Raw genomic sequence first — 19,499 nt, forward strand, 5'->3', positions numbered from 1 at the left:
TCTACACCACCACTTGAGGCGGCTCTATATGGAGCTTTCTTTTAACCTCTAGTATTTTGGTCATCACTTTGCTACCGAAGTGGGTCCCCAATTGGATTCGATTAGCTGGGGTAAACCAAATCTTGGAAACACGTGGTTGATGAGCAATGCTGCGCATGTTTCAGCACTACTGTTAGTGCACTGATGCACTCTACCCATTTAGTGAACAGGCATGTCACTGTCAACTTGTATCTTACCTCTTGATGACCTAGTTACTGGACCAATAAAATAAATTTGTATATCTGACCATGGCATTACCATCCCCCTTTTCTGCAATGGTGCTCTATATGTTGGCGCAGTGGGTTGGAACTGTGGAAAGATTTAACAACTTTGACAGTACATTTGAACATCCTTCAACAAATGCTGCAAAAAGGTGTAGTCATGCATATTTATGTTTGGTGCCATGATGACCAGATGTGGGAGCATGAGACCCCTGAACTGGGTAGGTACCACCCATTGCTGGATACCAGTTTTGGAGGGTCTAATTAACCATCATGCAATTTGAATTGTGATTTGGACTTCATTAAGATTCTGAGATCTCTTCCTTACCAATACCATCCTCTTTTGAGATGGGGTTGTTTTCAGGATTTTCTATGTTTATAGAAAATACCTATAATGGGGGTAGTTTCAACTAGTGATCAGGTCCTCGCTAGGAGAATCCTGACTCCCTTGTACCAGGTTAGGCTCACTTTGATGTTCAGCCTGGTTTCTAGTAATGGTTTCTACATGAATTGCACCCATTAAATGTTCAATATTAGGGAGCTCTCCAGTTATGGCTCCTTGTTTGGCTAATGAATCTGCAAGATCATTGCCTTCCTTATCAGGACCTTGAATTCTGGAATGACCCTTGGTCTTTTTCCAGTGTATGGTTAACCCATTGGACACCATTAGATTATCAATCTCGCAGAACTTGCCATGTTTGACTGGTTTGTTGGTTTTCTGCATGCCATTTCTTTTCCAAGTTGGCAGGTATTCAACAAAACTGTCACTGATATAATTTGAGTCAGTAACAATAACAAAATCATGAATACCTTGTTCAATAGCCATCGCAATGGTTTTTAGAACAGAAGTTAGTTCTGCAACTTGACTGGATCTTGGTCCAATGTTGAAACCTACAGAAATATTTAAGAATTCATTTGCCCAAGTTATACCAATGCCAGCGACTAATCTGCGTTCATGATAAATAGTGGCATGGTAAGAACAACCATCAACATATACCCAAGGTAATGTTTGACAAAGGTCCTTGTATATTTTATATAGGGAAAGCAATTGTTCCTCCAGGAAATCCATCTTCTAATAACTCTTCCCCATGATCTTAGCAGTAGTCATGGAGTTCTGAAAGCCCCTGTATGACTGGATTTTCTGTTTTGCTTATAGGGAATTTCTAAAGGCCAGCCTTGTAAGGAAAGAGTCCAAGCTGTTATGCAACTATTGGACAGGTTCCCATCTCTTATTCTCACTTTGCAGATATAGCAAAGGCTGGGCCATTTCTACAATAATTTTCTCGCCCTGTATATAGCTGCGGAAATTTTGTAAAGCCCATACAGTAGATGGGGCTTTTTCGCAATCACTAAATTTTATTTCTACTGGGGATAGTTTTGCTTGCATAAGCAATGACTTTGCTTAAATTATCATGCTTACACCTGTGTAACCTGTCTAAGTAGAAAGGTTTACCCCCTTCAGGGTAAGCTAAGCAAGGTGCTTGAGGGAGTTTTCTCTTCAGCTCTTACGGCTGTCTCTTGAGCCTCACTTCAGTGCCATTTCACATTCTTCTTTAGAAGTAGCAGTGGTTTAGCTAATTCTGCATAATTAGCAATAAATTTGTGAGAATTTGTCATACACAGGCATGATCTTAATTCCTTTAAAGGGACACTGAACTGAGCATGACATTTTTAAGCAACTTTCTCATTTACTCTTATCAAATTTTCTTTATTCTCTTGGTATCTTTATTTGAAATGCAAGAATGTAAGTTTAGATGCCGGACCATTTTTGGTGAACAACCTGGGTTGTCCTTGCTGATTGGTTTATAAATTCATCTACCAATAAAAGTGCTGTCCAGAGTTCTAAACCAAGAAAAAAAGCTTAGATGCCTTTTTCAAATAAAGATAGCAAGATAACAAAGAAAAATGAATAGGAGTAAATTAGAAAGTTGCTTAAAATTGCATGCTCTATCTGAATCATGAGAGAAAAAAATTTGGGTTCAGTGTCCCTTTAAGTTAGTTGGGTTCTTAGAATTTATAGCTTCCACTTTTTTCTTCTGAGGATTTAACCCTTTAGAAGTAACTTCATGTCCCAAGAAGTTTACACGAGTGCGGCACCATTGAGCTTTTTGTAGGGATAACTTGACACCTGCCCTTTTTAAGTTGGCTGAAGACATGTTTAAGTTCTGTGATGTGTTTTTCAAAGTTGGTGCTTTTGATTAACACATTATCAACATAGGATAGCGTCCACCTTTCCAGTGCATCAGGCATAGCCTTATGCATGAATACAGCAAATTTATTCCTGAATTTATGTATCCAAACTGAAGTCTTTGGAATTCATATTGGACCTTCTGGAAGGAAAACGCTAGCTTATACTGGTCCTCCTCGTGTACCTTTTTGATGGTCCGATATCCCTGCGCACAATCAATGGCAGTGAATATTTTTAGATTCCTGCATCTGTGCTACACATGTACACTTGATTGTTTTGCTGTCTTAAGTCAGCACACAAACGCCATTGTCCATTAGGCTTAAAGGGACACTGAACCCAAAATTTATTTCGTGATTCAGATAGAGCATGCAACTTTCTAATTTACTTTTATAAATTTTTCTTTTCTTGCTATCTTAATTTGAAAAAGGCATTTAACCCCTTAATGACCACAGCACTTTTCCATTTTCTGTCCATTTGGGACCAAGGCTATTTTTACATTTTTGCAGTGTTTGTGTTTAGCTGTAATTTTCCTCTTACTCTTTTACTGTACCCACACATATTATATACAGTTTTTCTCGCCATTAAATGGACTTTCTAAAGATACCATTATTTTCATCATATCTTATCATTTACTATAAAAAAAAATATAAAATATGAGGAAAAAATGGAAAAAAATACACTTTTTCTAACTTTGTCCCCCAAAATCTGTTACACATCTACAACCACCAAAAAACACCCATGCTAAATAATTTCTAAATTTTGTCCAGAGTTTAGAAATACCCAATGTTTACACGTTCTTTGCTTTTTTTTGTGTGCAAGTTATAGGGCAATAAATATAAGTAGCACTTTGCTATTTCCAAACCACTTTTTTTCAAAATGAGCGCTAGTTACATTGGAACCCTGATATCTGTCAGGAATACCTGAATATCCCTTGACATGTATATATTTTTTTTTTTTTAGAAGACATCACAAAGTATTGATCTAGGCCCATTTTGGTTTATTTCATGCCACCATTTCACCACCAAATGCGATCAAATAAAAAAAATTGTTCACTTTTTCACACATTTTTTTCACAAACTTTAGGATTCTCACTGAAATTATTTACAAACAGCTTGTGCAATTATGGCATAAATGGTTGTAAATTTTTCTCTGGAATCCCCTTTGTTCAGAAATAGCAGACATATATGGCTTTGACGTTGCTTTTTGGTAATTAGAAGGCCGCTAAATGCCACTGCGCACCATGCGTGTATTATGCACAGCAGGGAAGGGGTTAATAAGGGAGCATGTAGGGAGCTTTTTGGGGTAATTTTATCTGTAGTGTAGTAGACAACCCAAAGTATTGATCTAGGCCCATTTTGGTATATTTCATGCCACCATTTCACCGCCAAATGCGATCAAATAAAGAAAAACGTTAAATGTTTCAAAATTTTAGATTTCTCACTGAAATCATTTACAAACATTTTGTGCAATTATGGCACAAATGGTTGTAAATGCTTCTCTGGGGTCTCCTTTGTTCAAAAATAGCAGACATATATGGATTTGGTGTTGCTTTTTGGTAATTAGAAGGCCGCTAAATGCCACTGCGCACAACACGTGAATTATGCCCAGCAATGAAGGGGTTAATTGGGTAGCTTGTATGGAGTTTGCAGGGTTAATTTTAGCTTTAGTGTAGAGATCAGCTTCCCACCTGACACATCAGACCCCCTGATCCCTCCCAAAGAGCTCTCTTTCCTCCCCCACCCCAAAAATTGTCCCCGCCATCTTAAGTACTGGCAGAAAGTCTGCCAGTACTAAAATAAAAGGTATCCTTTTTTTATATATAGCATATTTACATATGCTGATGTGTAAGATCCCCCCCCCAAAACAGCTCTCTAACCCTCCCCCTCTGCCTTATTGGGGGCCATCTTGGGTACTGGCAGCTGTCTGCCAGTACCCAGTTTGCATGTAAAAATGTCTATTTTTTTTAATTTTTGTTTTTTCTGCAGTGTAGCTTCCCCCACCCCCTCCCAGATCCCTTAGATTACTTTAATCAGGGATTTTATCCCTCCTTTCTCCCCATAATAAAAAAAAAACGTTTCTGTAGTGTAAGTGGATCCCGCCCCCCTCTCTGACCAAGAAGCCATCGATGGCCGCCCACCCACCTCCCACTTCAGCTCCCACCCACCAACGAATGCGGCCATCGATGTCCGGTGCAGAGAGGGCCACAGAGTGGCTCTCTCTGCACCGGAGGGGTAAAAAATGTTATTGCAGGATGCCTCAATATCGAGGCATCCTGCAATAACCGGAAAACAGCTGGAAGTGATCAGGATTGCTTCCAGCTGCTTTCCACACTGAGGACGTGCAGGGTACGTTCTCAGGCGTTAACTGCCTTTTTTCTGAGGACGTACCCTGCACGTCCTCAGTCGTTAAGGGGTTAAGCTTTATTTTGGTTCAGACTCTGGACAGCACTTTTTATTGGTGGATGAATTTATCCACCAATCGGCAAGAACAACCCAGGTTGTTAACCAAAAATGGGCCGGCATCTAAACTTACATTCTTGCATTTCAAATAGATACCAAGAGAATGAAGAAAATTTGATAATGGGAGCAAATAATAAAAAAAGTTGCTTAAAATCCCATGCTCTCTGAATTACGAAAGGAAAAAATGTGGGTTCAGTGTCCCTTTAAGAACACCTAGAATAGGATTATTATAAGAGCAATGCACCTGTCGGATAATACTCCTCTTCCAAGTTCCTTATTTCTGCAAGAGAAACAATACAGGCTTCCCTTAGCCTCATATGATTAACAAATACAGGTGGTGCATTGGGATCTGTTTGGATTCTTGCAATGTGCAGGACTGTAGTCCCACAGACATAAGAATCCCTAGCAAAAATGTCCTTTTACTCCATCAGGAGTTCTCGTAGCTGTTGGCGTTCATCACTGGAACAGCCATTAGCTAAGTAAATTTGCTCTGACTATTTGCTGAAATCCAGGAAAGATTTCAGGCTGTCCCATCTCATAGGCTTGATTATAATTTACATTACCCCCAGGATTCTGGGTATTGGGGTATTCTTGCTCTATGATCGGCTGATCAAATACCAGGGAGGCTTCTTCAATTTTACAGATGCCTTCCTCTGAACGGGTAAATAGATTGAATTGTAAATATCATTGGCAACACCTGGAGTGGTTGAGCTGATATGCCCGAATCTAAAATTATCAGTCTGCATCTACCAGCACATAGGTGTGCTATTGGACATTGTGTGTGTGTACCCATTTGGCATAATTATCTCCATTGTTCCATCTATTTGGTTGATCTGCACATGTGGTTTCCTTTGTTGTCTTGACTCCATTGGACACACCTGGCGAGGATATCCTGAGTGGGTGTACTGACACACCATATTATGTCAGTCTGCTTCCATTAGTACATTGTGGTGCTTATTTTAAATGTGAGTACCATTTTGGCTCTTTTGGCTTGGTGATTCTACACATGAGGTTCCCCTCCTTCTATTTTACAGTTTATCCAGTATCTTCTGTGAAGAGGAGTTCAGCCATCATTCACGCTGAGGACATATCTGTATGTTTTTGGGGTTTTTTGCACTATCAGTGACTTTCAACATGGGGCTTTGATATAATTGTATGTTAATAGGTACAAGTGTCATAAATTGACGTGTTTGTGCCCTTTCTGAATTGTAAATAATCCTTCTGGCATGGATGCAGAGGATTGTTCTATTAACTGTTCTTCAGTTAAGTACATTTCAGGTAGTAGCCCAATTCCATTATTCTAGATTCCAGAGCATATCCTATGGTAGTTCCCTTGGATAAGGTTATATCCTGTGGGGTCATGTTATGCACCATAACATGTATTGGAATAGTTCCAATATTTACCATAGGAGTATGTGTCTTTGTTATACCCATATTTTGCATTCTCTGGGAGATGCAAATTACTGCTTCAGAAGTTAATTTCTGGCTCCATCCCCCCCCCCCCCCCCCCAGCAGGGATTACAATATCGCTAGACATGCATAGTCACAGCATTTGCTGGTTTGCTTTCAGGGCTGCATTTTCATCCTAAAATATTTCAGGGTCCCCCTTTAACCTGATCTAGAGGCAAAGGTTAATTATATCTATTTGTATGGCATATCTATGTAAGAGATCATTGCCAATGTATATTTGATTATGGGGATTATTTAAAACTAAAAACAGGTGTTTCGCTGATTTATTACCTATGGAGATAGATAATAAGCACTTAGCTGTGATGTTATAGCTTTCAGAGTTGTCATGGACCCAGTGATTTTGGGGAGAACGAGATTTATTCACCATAGGTTCAGCTATCTGGGCCAATAATCCTTCGCTTATATAGCTAGCTTCCTGTTAAGTTCATTTTGGCATACTTGGATTTGCTAAGGTCATGCACTTGTATAGAGCTAAATAAATCATCCTTAATTCTCTCAATTTCTGCAAGGAATTGCGTGATCTCCCCTTTATGTATTAACCATATCTCTCCACAAGGAGGATACTAAATTCCATACTGTTTCTACCATTTCACACACAATTTGCATGTTTACACATTTGTGGGCTTCGCCACGTTTTACCTGTATCAACCTTTACCTGATGCAGAAGAATTTTCACTCTTACTGGTCACTGCCTCTAATAGGGATGACGGGGTTCCTGTGTACTGCATTTGTGGGAATAAGGTTTAGGGACAACTGCAGGAGAGATTCATTAGAGCTTCCATGCTGAGGACAGCCGTCATCAGCCAGGCCTTCATTTCTGGGCTGTAGTGAGAGAACATGATTAGTACCATTATTGACATTTATTTAATTTGGTATTTCTCTCCCCTCTCTTTATGACTGCCTGTGGCCCACTGCTGGCCACTGGCTGTACCCCTAAAAAAGGACTATTTGGGTGCTGAGCCGTCAATGCTTGACTCATATTAGTAAATAGTGTACATAATTAATTTTAAAGGGATAGTCTACACCAGAATTATTGTTTAAAAAGATAATCTTATTACCCATTCCCTAGTTTTGCACAACCAGCATATAAATACTTTTTTACCTCTGGTATTACTTGTATCTAAACCTCTGCAAACTTCCCCCTTTCAGTTGTTTTGACAGACATCCATTTTAGCCAATCAGAGATGGCTCCCCTGAACTCCACGTGCGTGAGCACAGTATTATCTATATGACACACATGAACTAACACCCTCTAGTGGTAAACTCTCAAAATGCCCTGTGAGAAGAGGCAGCCTTCAAGGGCTTTGAAATTAGCATATGAACTTCCTAGGTTTAGCTTTCAACTAAGAATACCAAGAAAACAAAGCAAAATTGGTGATAAAAGTAAATTGGAAAATTGTTTAAAATGACATTCTCTATAGGAATCATGAGTTTATTTTGGACTAGACTGTCTCTAACTGCTAGGAGGCGCCCTTTCTCTTTTGTCTCATTCTGCGTACTGAGTTAGCACACTTTGTACAAGCTACCTTGTGGGTATTCATCTTTTGGGTTACCTATTTATTTGGGTATGCCCCCCCATCTTGAGTATATTCCCTCTGCACCTCAGCCCTTGGTGGGGGAGGGGCAGACAACTTTGTGGTGAGGGCCTGTTTTCTCTGGCAACCCTCTGCATAAGGTTTTTTTTTTTTTTTTTTTTTTTTTTTTTTACTCTAAATTTAGGGGGCTAGGTGACACCCTAGTTTCTGCCACAATTTTAGGGCTGGGCCTTGGCTCTCTTTTGAACCCCCTGTTCACTGGAATGCTGAATAGAGCAACTTTGTACTCTCTGATCAGTCAATTCAATGAGCAGTTATCATCAAAATCTCTAGCCAGATATATTTTGATGTGAGGGCAAGGATTCATAATATGTTAACAAATTTAGAGCTTTTTAAATATGGGGTAGTCTTCAGCCATAGCCGCCATACTGTAAATGTGTTAGTGCAGAAAGGAATTTGATTGGGCTTTGACTTGCGCCACACTTCAAATTGTATAGACATTTTAGCAGCTATTTTGGTGCAATATGGCCCGAATTCCCTTTTGCACTGTCACTTTACTTTGCTCCAATAATTAAAATTCATTTCTTTTTAGTGAAGCAAAGAATTTGTGATGCTTAGGCTCAAATACCCATGGCAGAAATTCAATTTTAGATTGCCCATTATTTATATTTAATACAGCTAGAGCATTTACATAAGCCTCTAAATGATCAATTATGGAAGTGGTCCCTGTGACGGATACCCCGACTATGTAGCTCCGCCAAAAGGGTTCCTGCTTCCTCCCTGCCAACTGCAGCTATGTAGCTGGCAAGTGACCACAGCCTGTGGCCACCCCTGATGCCCGACAGCACGAGTACTCAGGGTCCCACCCTGTGGCAGACTCCAGCTACCGAGACTGGGTAGCTCTGCCTGATGATCCTTTCTCTGCCTGGAACAGGCTGCTATGTAGCCCAGGAAAGTGATTTTAGCTGGAGCCAACCCAAATAACTAGACAGACTAGCATTCAGGTTAAGCAAGAACTGATTTTATTGTAAAACACACTCCTTTCCTTTTATACACACAGTTCATCTTGATTACAAAAAGGACAATCCCACAATTTTCCCAACATTCCCGTCCCTCCAGACTGACCGGTGCATCCATAGGAACCACAGTCCCACATAAACTCAATACATATGGGTGGCGGTTTCGGGGTGATCCCGGTGGCGCGGCAGCACTTCCAGGGTGTCATTTTAAAGCTCTCGGTCCCCAGATTTCACAGTCCAAAAATCAGCATGATTCGTTACTGGGGACTGGAGTTAGTCCGTTGAAGTTAGGGGTGTCCAAAACCCCCGGTTCCCAAAGGAGCTCCCCTCTGGCAATTCCCCCACCCCTTGTACTCCCCAGTGGCTACTAATCCCCAAAAGAGCAGAGCTCTGGGGCACATAGTTGCTGGAGCGACCTGGGTTAAATTTAGCGGGTGTTCTGCTGTCCTGTGGCCGACCGTGAGTTCCTGGCCAGCCTGAGAGGGGTTAGGCGGGTGTCCGTTGTGAGGCGGCCAAACGGGAGTTCCAGGACCCCGGCCAGCCTAGGAGGGTTTTCCTGGTCATAAACCAACTCTTCTCTGAACACAAAAACAAGCCAAAGCAAACGGCTTCCAGAGATGGTGGTTGCTCTGAGGAGCCCAAAACCACTGAGAAACAGGGGTGAGGTTGTAGGGGGGTAGGGGATAGCCTTAGCCATCTGGTATCCGTGACATCTTCTCCCCCCTCCACTTCTCGGTTGCTGGGAGAGGTTATCCCATCTCTCCTGAGCTTGGGGCATCCTGGGGGGTTCCTGCTGATGTTTATACCCTGGGCACAGGGATAGTCACATAAGACAACGTCCCGAACAAGTTTTCTAAGGCCGGCTCCAAAACAATTGCTGTCCCACAAGTTCTAGTGTCCTTAAGTTCTATGACCACACTGCCTCTCTCTGTGACCCACCCACAAACAAAGCTAGTGCCGGTTTCCCTGCTGTATTCCCACCCCAGACCAAAGGGGAGGTTGCTCCTTGGTGGGGCAGGTAAAGCTCGGGTGCCCAAACATGTGGCACCAACTGAATACACTTTTATACTCCTTGCCCAATGCAACGCCTGCTCCCTGTGAGAAATACTCTGGGACAAGAAAAGGGTAGAGACCCTGCCAAGCTACTGAGGGGAGAGTCCGTCTGTCTCGTCTCCTGAGGAGATCTACCGCTGGGGAGGGAGGTCTGCTACTTCCGCTCCATTAGAGAAACTGCTGCCGCTGGGGAGAGAGACCAACTGTCTCCTCTCCCAGAAAGGGATTTGGCCGCTGGGGAGAGATATCGATACCAGTCTCTCCCTGCAAGGGTTTCTCTGTAAGGGTAGGGAGGACGACTACCTCCGCTCCCAAGGGATGGCTCTACCGCTGGGGAGAGAGACTGACTGTCTCCTCTCCCGAGAAGGGGTTCTGTCTACGGGGAGGGAGGATGACTACCTCTGCTCCCAGGGGATGGCTCTGCCACTGGGGAGAGACTGACTGTCTCCTCTCCCGGCTCTGCCGCTGGGGAGAGAGACTGACTGTCTCCACTCCCGGGAAGGGGTTCTGCTGCTGGGGACAGTTATTGACCTACAGAGAACCCCTTGCAGGTAGAGATGGAAGGGGAGGGAGGATGACTACCTCTGCTCCCAGGTTTCCTGGAGCTGCTACAGGTGCTGGGCAGAGGCCGGCGGCTCTCTGCCCTGTTGTCAGCACTTCTGCTGGGGTGGCTCCCTTGTCCAAGTCTATATAAGCTCAGAACCAGACTGCTGATCAGGATCCCGCAGCCCTGGTTCCCTTTTTCTTTGCTGCCACTCCTCCACGGTCAAGCTCCATGAATCACAGAGGGCTGCACCCCAGATCTGTATGCCCCTGGCATGCTGCTTAGTGAGATCCAGCAGCCTCTTGTATTCCTTGACCAGTGCCTCTTCCTGGTCAATTATAAAATCCAGATGGTCCAGCAGCCAGGTCTCCAAGAGATCCAGCAGTTCCTCTTGGAGCCCAGAGATATCCTCCAGACCCTGGTCTGTCTCGCTCCCAAACTGTGGGTCCTCTGTCCTTTTTTGTAAACGGCAATCCAGGGCTGCTGAAGCCAAAGCCCTCTGTGGGGAGCCTTCCTCCAGCCATAGCTGCGCTTGCATAGCGAGCCATTGTGGAGGGCCCGATAGCCGTCCTCCACCCACATCTCTTGCTGGATCAGTCTATGTAGAACAGCTAGCCATTCCTTCTTTGGCTGTTCTCCCAGGAAAGGCAGTCTCACGGTCCACCGAACCCGGAATCTCGTGTCATTCGTGGGGAGGACCTTTTCCATTTTCCTGCTCCTGTTGCAGAGCCTCCCACCAAAGGTCTCGGAGGGCAAGGTTCCTCCATGCCAGAACGTCCTGTTCCAAACAAGGATCCTTTGTTCCGGTCAGCATGTTTTGTACTCTTCCTAGGAACTCTGCCTCCATATTTACCGGCTACTGTGGTACGTCTCCTCTGTCAGCAGGAACCTTGTAAAAGAAGCAGATCCCACCGCTGCCAGCCAATGTGACTGATACCCCAGCTACCCCGACTGGGTAGCTCCGCCAAAAGGGGTCATGCTTCCTCCCTGCTGACTGCAGCTATGTAACTGGCAAGTGACCACAACCTGTAGCCACCCCTGATGCCCGACAGCACCAGTACTCTGGGTCCCACCCTGTGGCAGACTCCAGCTACCGAGACTGGGTAGCTCTGCCTGATGATCCTTTCTCTGCCTGGAACAGGCTATGTATCCCAAATAACTAGACAAACTAGCATTCAGGTTAAGAAAGAACTGATTTCATTATAAAACATACTCCTTTTTATACACAGAGCTCATCTTGATAACACAAAGGGCAATCCCACAATTTTCCCACCATTCCTGCGCCTCCATAGGAGCCACAGTCCCACATAATCTCAATACCTATGGGTGGCAGTTTGAGGGTGATCCCAGTGGAGCGGCGGCACTTCCAGGGTGTCATTTTAAAGCTCTCTCGGTCCCCAGATTGCAGTCCAAAAATCAGCATGGTTCGTTACTGGGGACGGGAGTTAGTCTGTTGAAGTTAGGGGTGTCCAAAACCCCCGGTTCCCAAAGGAGCTCCCCTCTGGCAATTCCCCCACCCCTTGTACTCCCCAGGGGCTACTAATCCCCAAAAGAGCAGAGCTCTGGGGCACATAGTTGCTGGAGCGACCTGGGTTAAATTTAGCGGGTGTTCTGTGGCCGACCGTGAGTTCCAGGAGCCTGGCCAGCCTGAGAGGGGTAAGATTTCACAATAAATGAGACTGACTTACAAATATTAAAGCGCAAAACCTTTTCCTAGCAATAAAATTATTTAGCACCAATATACTTTCTGAGCTACACAGGCCATTGGGACATAAATTTAAAGTACAAAATACCCTTTTAAATAACGGCTACAATTTTAACTATAGCTATAGAATAATACCTTTTGGTTTAAAAGTACTAGACTATCGCGTATACTTTAGCAGCTCCAGGTAAGGGTTCAATATCCAAATATGTCTGTCATAATTTTTAGGGGCATTATGTACAATTGGAAGACAATTAGTCCTGATAACATCTTATCCAGTGTTCCAATGGATTTGTCTTACAGAAAACGGTGTTCGCACACTAGTGTGTCTCTGTAAGCAAAAATTGCAACAGTCACCAAGAAAATTTCCAGCAAAAAGCCCCCATTCTCTTTGTGCAAGGAGTTTTTGTCTGAGACCAAACGCCTCCCCATTTCTTAATCACTCAATAGGCTTGGATACGCTCTTTTCGGAGCTTGTCTCATTGGTTTATTGGGGAATGCCTCTTAACAGTCAACCCTTTTGGTTGTTATACGAGTTTGCTTCCTTCGTAGGGAAGCAGACATAGAAAAACGGTTTCATTATCAATATTTGCTTAAGTTTTAATATTTTTTAAAGTGTATATTTTCTAGTATTAATAAACAATCTAGTCAACCTATATGGGACTGTTTACTACTACTACTACTACTACTACTAATGAAGATGCACAATTAGAGACTAAACATGGGTGTATTTCTCGTATCCTATTAGTAGTAATTATATTCATTATTTGTTCTTCATGGAACCATAGTATTTAATACAGATATTTCACTTCATCTTAATATCACATACATACCTTGTGAGTAGCAGTCTGATGTAATTAATCATAACTATTTAAATTTGATTAGTATTCCATTTTAATATATATATACTGTATATTCCATACACACTATAGTATAGTGTGTATACATAGATTGTATTAATATATACATATGTATTTTAAATTATTATGAAGATTAGGCACAAATAATTAGACATTTGGCCTCCTATATGCTGTTATCTGAGTTACACATTTTCGTCTGGAAAATGTGCTATTAAACCTTCAAAAGAAACTCTTTATTTGGATATCAAACGTGCTAATTACTTACTTTCCTGAGATTCTGTACATATCTAGACTAAGCAACAGACTTGGCATCCCCCTCACCCCAGGTAGCATCCTGATCTAGGTACCATGTCAGGGAAATTATTTTAATTGAGTTATTGATATACATCACAGTGTAATCTGCATAGTGAGTGGGGAGAGGAGTCTAGGCTGAAAAGTTTTGAATTCAGGTCTTTTACAATTTCTGCTGTGGCTATAGACAAATCCATTCATATCAAGTAGATATTAGCTCAATTGAATTATTAAATTGTGATACATATGTAGTTTATCAAATGCCACTTAGCAATACCTTGACAGATAATTGTATAAATGAACCATTTTTCCTTGGGGTTTATTTCCTTTGTGTAACACAAATGCTTATCTTAATCTAGATTCGATAAAAACAGGCACGTACCGATCATTATTCCACCCAGAACAACTTATTATTGGTAAAGAAGATGCAGCTAACAACTATGCACGGGGGCATTATACAATCGGCAAGGAATTAATAGATGGCGTGCTTGACCGCATCAGAAAAATGGCAAGTATAGGAATTTCTTCTAGACAACCTCCCAATAAACATAACTTTCATTAGACATTTGTTCTACATTGTGTTCAACTCTAAAAATTGTATAATCTGCACGGTGAAGTACATAGCTTTGCTTTGTTCTTGGTCATAAGCTAGTAAAACACCCAATGCCACAAATGTGAGAATAAATGATGAGCTTTCTGACACTTAAGTAGGAACAAATGGTCTTTACCTGTGGTTTGATAGGTTTTTTTTTTTTTTTTTTTTTTTAATGGAGATTTAACCTAAATTTGTTGGCCAGCGCCTATTTAACTTTAAAGGAAGGGTTTTCTTTTGTTTTTGTTATGGCTGACAGAAAAGTAGATTCAATCTGTATGTTCTATGTACTTTTTAAGAGCAAATTTGCTTTTTCTTGGTATCCTATGTTGGAACAGCATTGCACTACTGGTAGCTAGCTGAGCATTTAAGTGCAGCCACCATTCAGCAGCTAGCTACCATTAGTGCACTCCTGAGCTTACCTAGGTTTGTTTTCTTGGTAACCTTTGTTGAAAAGCAAAGTAAATTAGATAATGGAAGTTAACTGAAAAATTTAAAATGGAATGCTCTGAATTTTAGAAGTCTAATTTTTACTGTCCATTCTAAAGCACTCAAAGCTGTTTTATAGTTAAATGCTGTAAACCAAACTTATAAATTTATTTTGTTTCCCGCCCTCTCCTGTTACTTCAAATATGAAAATATGGTTTGTCACTGCGTGCTAATTATACCGGTTTTATAATCTCTTGCAGGCAGATCAATGTAGTGGCCTTCAAGGATTTCTGGTCTTCCACAGCTTTGGAGGAGGAACAGGCTCTGGTTTTACTTCATTGTTGATGGAACGTCTTTCTGTTGATTATGGCAAGAAGTCAAAGCTTGAATTCTCAGTCTACCCTGCTCCACGGGTCTCCACAGCAGTAGTAGAACCTTATAATTCTATCCTAACAACCCACACAACCTTAGAACATTCAGACTGTGCCTTTATGGTAGACAACGAGGCCATCTATGATATCTGCAACCGTAACTTGGACATTGAAAGACCCTCTTATACCAACTTGAATAGGTTAATTGCACAAATTGTCTCTTCTATCACAGCTTCCTTAAGGTTTGATGGTGCTCTGAATGTTGACTTAACAGAGTTTCAAACAAATTTGGTGCCTTATCCTAGAATCCACTTCCCACTGGTCACCTATTCACCTATAATATCTGCTGAAAAAGCTTACCATGAGCAGCTATCTGTGCCAGAAATAACCAATGCTTGCTTTGAATTTTCCAACCAGATGGTAAAATGTGACCCTAGACGTGGTAAATACATGGCTTGCTGCTTATTATACAGAGGTGATGTAGTGCCCAAAGATGTCAATGCGGCCATTGCTGCAATTAAAACCAGGAGGTCCATTCAGTTTGTTGATTGGTGTCCTACTGGTTTTAAGGTGGGAATTAATTACCAGCCTCCCACTGCTGTCCCAGGAGGGGACCTGGCTAAAGTTCAGCGTGCTGTCTGTATGCTGAGCAACACTACAGCTATTGCTGAGGCTTGGGCCAGGTTAGACCACAAGTTTGACCTGATGTACTCAAAGAGAGCATTTGTACATTGGTATGTGGGAGAAGGTATGGAGGAAGGGGAGTTCTCTGAGGCAAGAGAGGATATGGCTGCCCTGGAGAAGGATTATGAAGAGGTGGGAACAGAATCTGGTGATGGGGCAGAGGAAGAGGAGGATGATTACTGAACAGAGTTTGTGTGGTGCTATTGAAGTCAGAATAAATTTAAAAATGTAGGTGACACAAAATTGTATAACATAAGTCTAGGTCAGTTAATTTTATACTGAATCATTGCTGTGGCTTGTCTTTTCATTGATAAACGTAAAGCCCTTGACTTCATATCCTACTGTATTAAATATTATTTGTTGTGGTAATAAAGAAATGCATAACAATAAAGCTATCTTGTGGTGTTCTTGTCCAGGGTACAGTATAACCTATTGGTAATGGGGTTGTTTGCCCCAAAAATTAATTTCTAAAACTTGGCATGAATGGGTATAGGTGTTTTTAGGTCTCTGTGGAGTGAATAGTTTAATTCAGAAACAAAGATTGGTTTATCCTTTGGGCCATAGTGTTGACTGACTATTTTTTTTTTTTGTAATTTTTTTTTTTTTTTATTGCCCCAGCAATGTCCTTTGAAATCTTTTGAAGAGTAAGCCTTGGTGGCCTTAGGAGAATCATTGTGCTAGCTGGTGACTAGTAGCTGCACACATGCCTTTTGTAATTGTCTCACTTGATGTGTTCAGATGGTTTGTAGTAGTGCATTGATGTTGTTGAGCCAACCTAGGTATGCTCTTCAACAAAGTATACCTAGAGAGTTAAGAAAATATACATAGAGGATTATAGAGAAGTATAATGCTTACTGTACAAAAGATTATATATATTTTTTTCTTCTAAAGTTCCATCTTTCAATTTTGTAGATTTATGCTTTTTGAATTGGAAAAAGAAAATCTGCATTATGAAACTCCTAAGGACATCTGCCAAAGCACTAATACTGGTAGCTTGCCTTGTGCTGCACCTTAGGAGATATGGGACTGTATGAAGAGATCGGCAATTCTAGTTACATGTTTGTCTGCTGGGTTCAGCACTGTTACTGTGCATGTCCCCCCCCTCTTATTTACTCCTAGTCCGAATACACACTGAGCTTGTTTTCTATGGGTTGAACTAGTATTATACTATATTGAACTGTGAGAAGTAGTTTTTTGTTTGTTCTTTTTAGAGCTCTAAAGAGAGAGCAGTGTGCTATACCCATAGTGCAAAACATAGAATATGTAATAAAAAACATACAAAGAAAAACTTGCCATTAAAATAATGTATTTATAATCCTTGAACTAGGGTGACCACATATGCAAACTGCCATTCAGGGATGCACCCCGCCCCAATAAAAAAAGGTGATTATTATTTTGATTATAGTGCACTGTATCGCATTTATGCTTCAGATTGCTATAAACATATTTCTGCCTGTGCAGTTTTTAGTATTTGTGATTGCTGCCGATAACATTCAGTAGCTAGTGTCTACCTAAACATATCATACTTCAAAATGTGTTAGACATCTCTTAAGAAACAGACGATAAAACAAGTTGCAATAAAGTAACAGAATTTTTTGTTTTCTCATAGTACTCCAATCCTTCCATATTAGACCACATGGCACCAGCTAAGTATCTTGTTTTCAACACTGATGTCTAAATGTGTATTTCTTGTCACTTTTTGCGCATTGAAGGAGTTTTTATTTCGTTTTTACGAAGCTGTAAAAGAATTACAACCTATGTCCAAATTGATTTTCACCTGAAGTTCAGATTTTATTAGATCAATTCTAAATCTATTCCTCGTCAGACCAGCACAATCCCATCATGCTGAAGACTTTCAACTGCTGCATTTGAGCATGGAATGCTGATGACAAATGCAACCACTTTCAAGAGGTTTGGAAGTTTTTCAGGTCCAGCTTTCATGAATATAGTTGACCATTTAACATCCGTGTTGAGTTAATCATCCGCTTCAGTACTGGTAAAAATTGTTGCAAAGTGTGGACAAACAAAAGCATATTCCTCATAAAGGTCATCTATTGAAAGAGTCTAAATTCAGAGCTTCATCTGCTGCCACCAGGTCATCAAACGTAAGGTTCTCCTTCCAATTTAAGCACTGAATTTTAGATAGGGTTTTTTTTTTTCTGAAAAATCAAACCACTGTTCTAAATACTGAACAGCTTTTTGATAAAAGTTTAGGAATTAGAATTCTATTTTTCTTGCTTGCAGATGAGGTAATTTCTTTAAAGATTTCCCAACAAGGTGTCCAAAAAAATGGTTTATCTTTGGATTAGTTTGCCTTTCACTGTTGTCATCTCATAAACATCAACTGCAATCAAGTCAATATGCTCCAGTTTTAATATGGCTGTCTGAAAAATAGGCAAGCAGTTGTGTAAAAACTGGAGATATAACTCAGGAACTGATGGCGGGTCCAGTTCTGTTGTCTCACTGTCTTAATCCACAATAAATTGCCATATCACTTTAGGTGTTTCATCATCACCAATGCTTTGGAAGTAAGCTTTTACAGCTGGCCAATTTTTTTTTTTAAAACTGTCAATTGCTGGATAAAGAGACAGCCATCTTGTTGGTACATGGTGAAGTTCTGACCACTCAAGGTCAACAAAGTCAAACATTTCTTTCAGTGTGGCAACTCTCTTGGCTGATATTGAAAAATAATTATATAATTTCAAAATGAGACTTTCCACATAAAAAATTTAAAACATCTGAAGCCTTTTTAGCCGTATTATGAAGTATATGAGCTGAACAGCCACCTGGCAATATCCGATCATTTACAGCATGAAGCTTCGGGTACACAACGTTATGCTTACTAAAGTTCACACTTGCATTGTCAGCAGAATATGCAGACCTCATATCCACAGATAGGCCATTTGTTTTAAGCACATTTAAAATTTGTTCTGTAATTGAAGCAGCACTTTCATCACCTTCATAAAAATACAACAAACTTGTTACCACTCCTTTTGGAAGGCTTAAAGTAACGCAGAACTAAGGGGAAAAGTTTAGTGTGTCCATGGTTAGATGCATCTGATGCAACACTAAAATAAGCATAACTGTTTTTCAAATCGTTAACTACTGCTTCCACACTAAGGAGCCAGCACTTTTGTTATAATGGCTATAGCTTTGGTTCGACCACATGACATCTTAATGGCTTTAGCAGAATCCTGAAATATAACGGGAAGAAGTTTCATGGTGCAGTCTAAAGATCTATATGAATGACTATGGCACACGGAATGGTAAACCATTGATATTTCAGCTGCTATTATTTCTTCTTGCATTGCCATATCCTTAGAGGGAATCATGAATTTTGGAAAGCATTCCACTTTGTTTTGCAGCCTGATCAGCATTTTTGTGACCTTCACTAGATATGTGAATTTTGATGTCACCTTCACCACCATGACCAATTCCAAACTCCCGCCTACACAGAGTACAATACGCTCTATGATAGTTACCAGTCACTGTTGTAATGCATGTGTGTTTTTTCCATGAGTCTCGGAAACGGCACATTTGCTTTATCTTCTTTGATTTTGCTTCTCCAGAAGTCGAAAGCCCTTATTCATCCCCGCTGCTATCCATATTAGCACCAATTGCACGATTCAGATTGCCGATGTTTTTATATATATATATCTCTATAATATAAAACTGTATATATACACACTTTTTATATGAGAAGTGACACGGGGGGTTGTAAACAATAGGTAATATTCAACTGGTAAATTAATAAGTACAGGTATATCACACTTTACAGTGCTTTGCTAATACAATGCTTTATGGAGCTGAAGTTCACCCTCCAAGGATTTTTAAACAGTGGCGTGCTGTACTCATTGTGAGATTGCGAGATAAGTGACTGGCACTATTTTGTTATGCACAGTTCACACTGTTTACAACATTACAGTGCAATCTGTGTCTCAGTGTTTTACTCTGCCAAAGTTTACTATAGTAATTGTCACTATTTTGCAGGTACAGTTTTTATTGAATGCTGTGCTAGTGTTAAACTAAACTTTAAGGGATA

General features: G+C 40.9%; 1 protein-coding gene across 1 annotated transcript in view; it reads left to right on the forward strand.

Annotated features, from left to right (window-relative positions):
- The window catches only part of LOC128662589 (tubulin alpha-3 chain), a 31,643-nt gene extending 15,795 nt beyond the window's left edge, over positions 1-15,848 (forward strand). The window contains exons 3-4 of the mRNA XM_053716403.1: positions 13,741-13,893; positions 14,667-15,848. Of these exons, the coding sequence (XP_053572378.1) occupies positions 13,741-13,893; positions 14,667-15,640 (1,127 nt within the window). The 3' untranslated portion in view covers positions 15,641-15,848. The remainder of the gene's footprint in view (positions 1-13,740; positions 13,894-14,666) is intronic.
- Positions 15,849-19,499: the final 3,651 nt, after the last annotated feature.

Source organism: Bombina bombina, chromosome 6 (assembly GCF_027579735.1).
Source record: "Bombina bombina isolate aBomBom1 chromosome 6, aBomBom1.pri, whole genome shotgun sequence".
In the NCBI taxonomy this organism is placed as follows: Eukaryota; Metazoa; Chordata; class Amphibia; order Anura; family Bombinatoridae; genus Bombina; species Bombina bombina.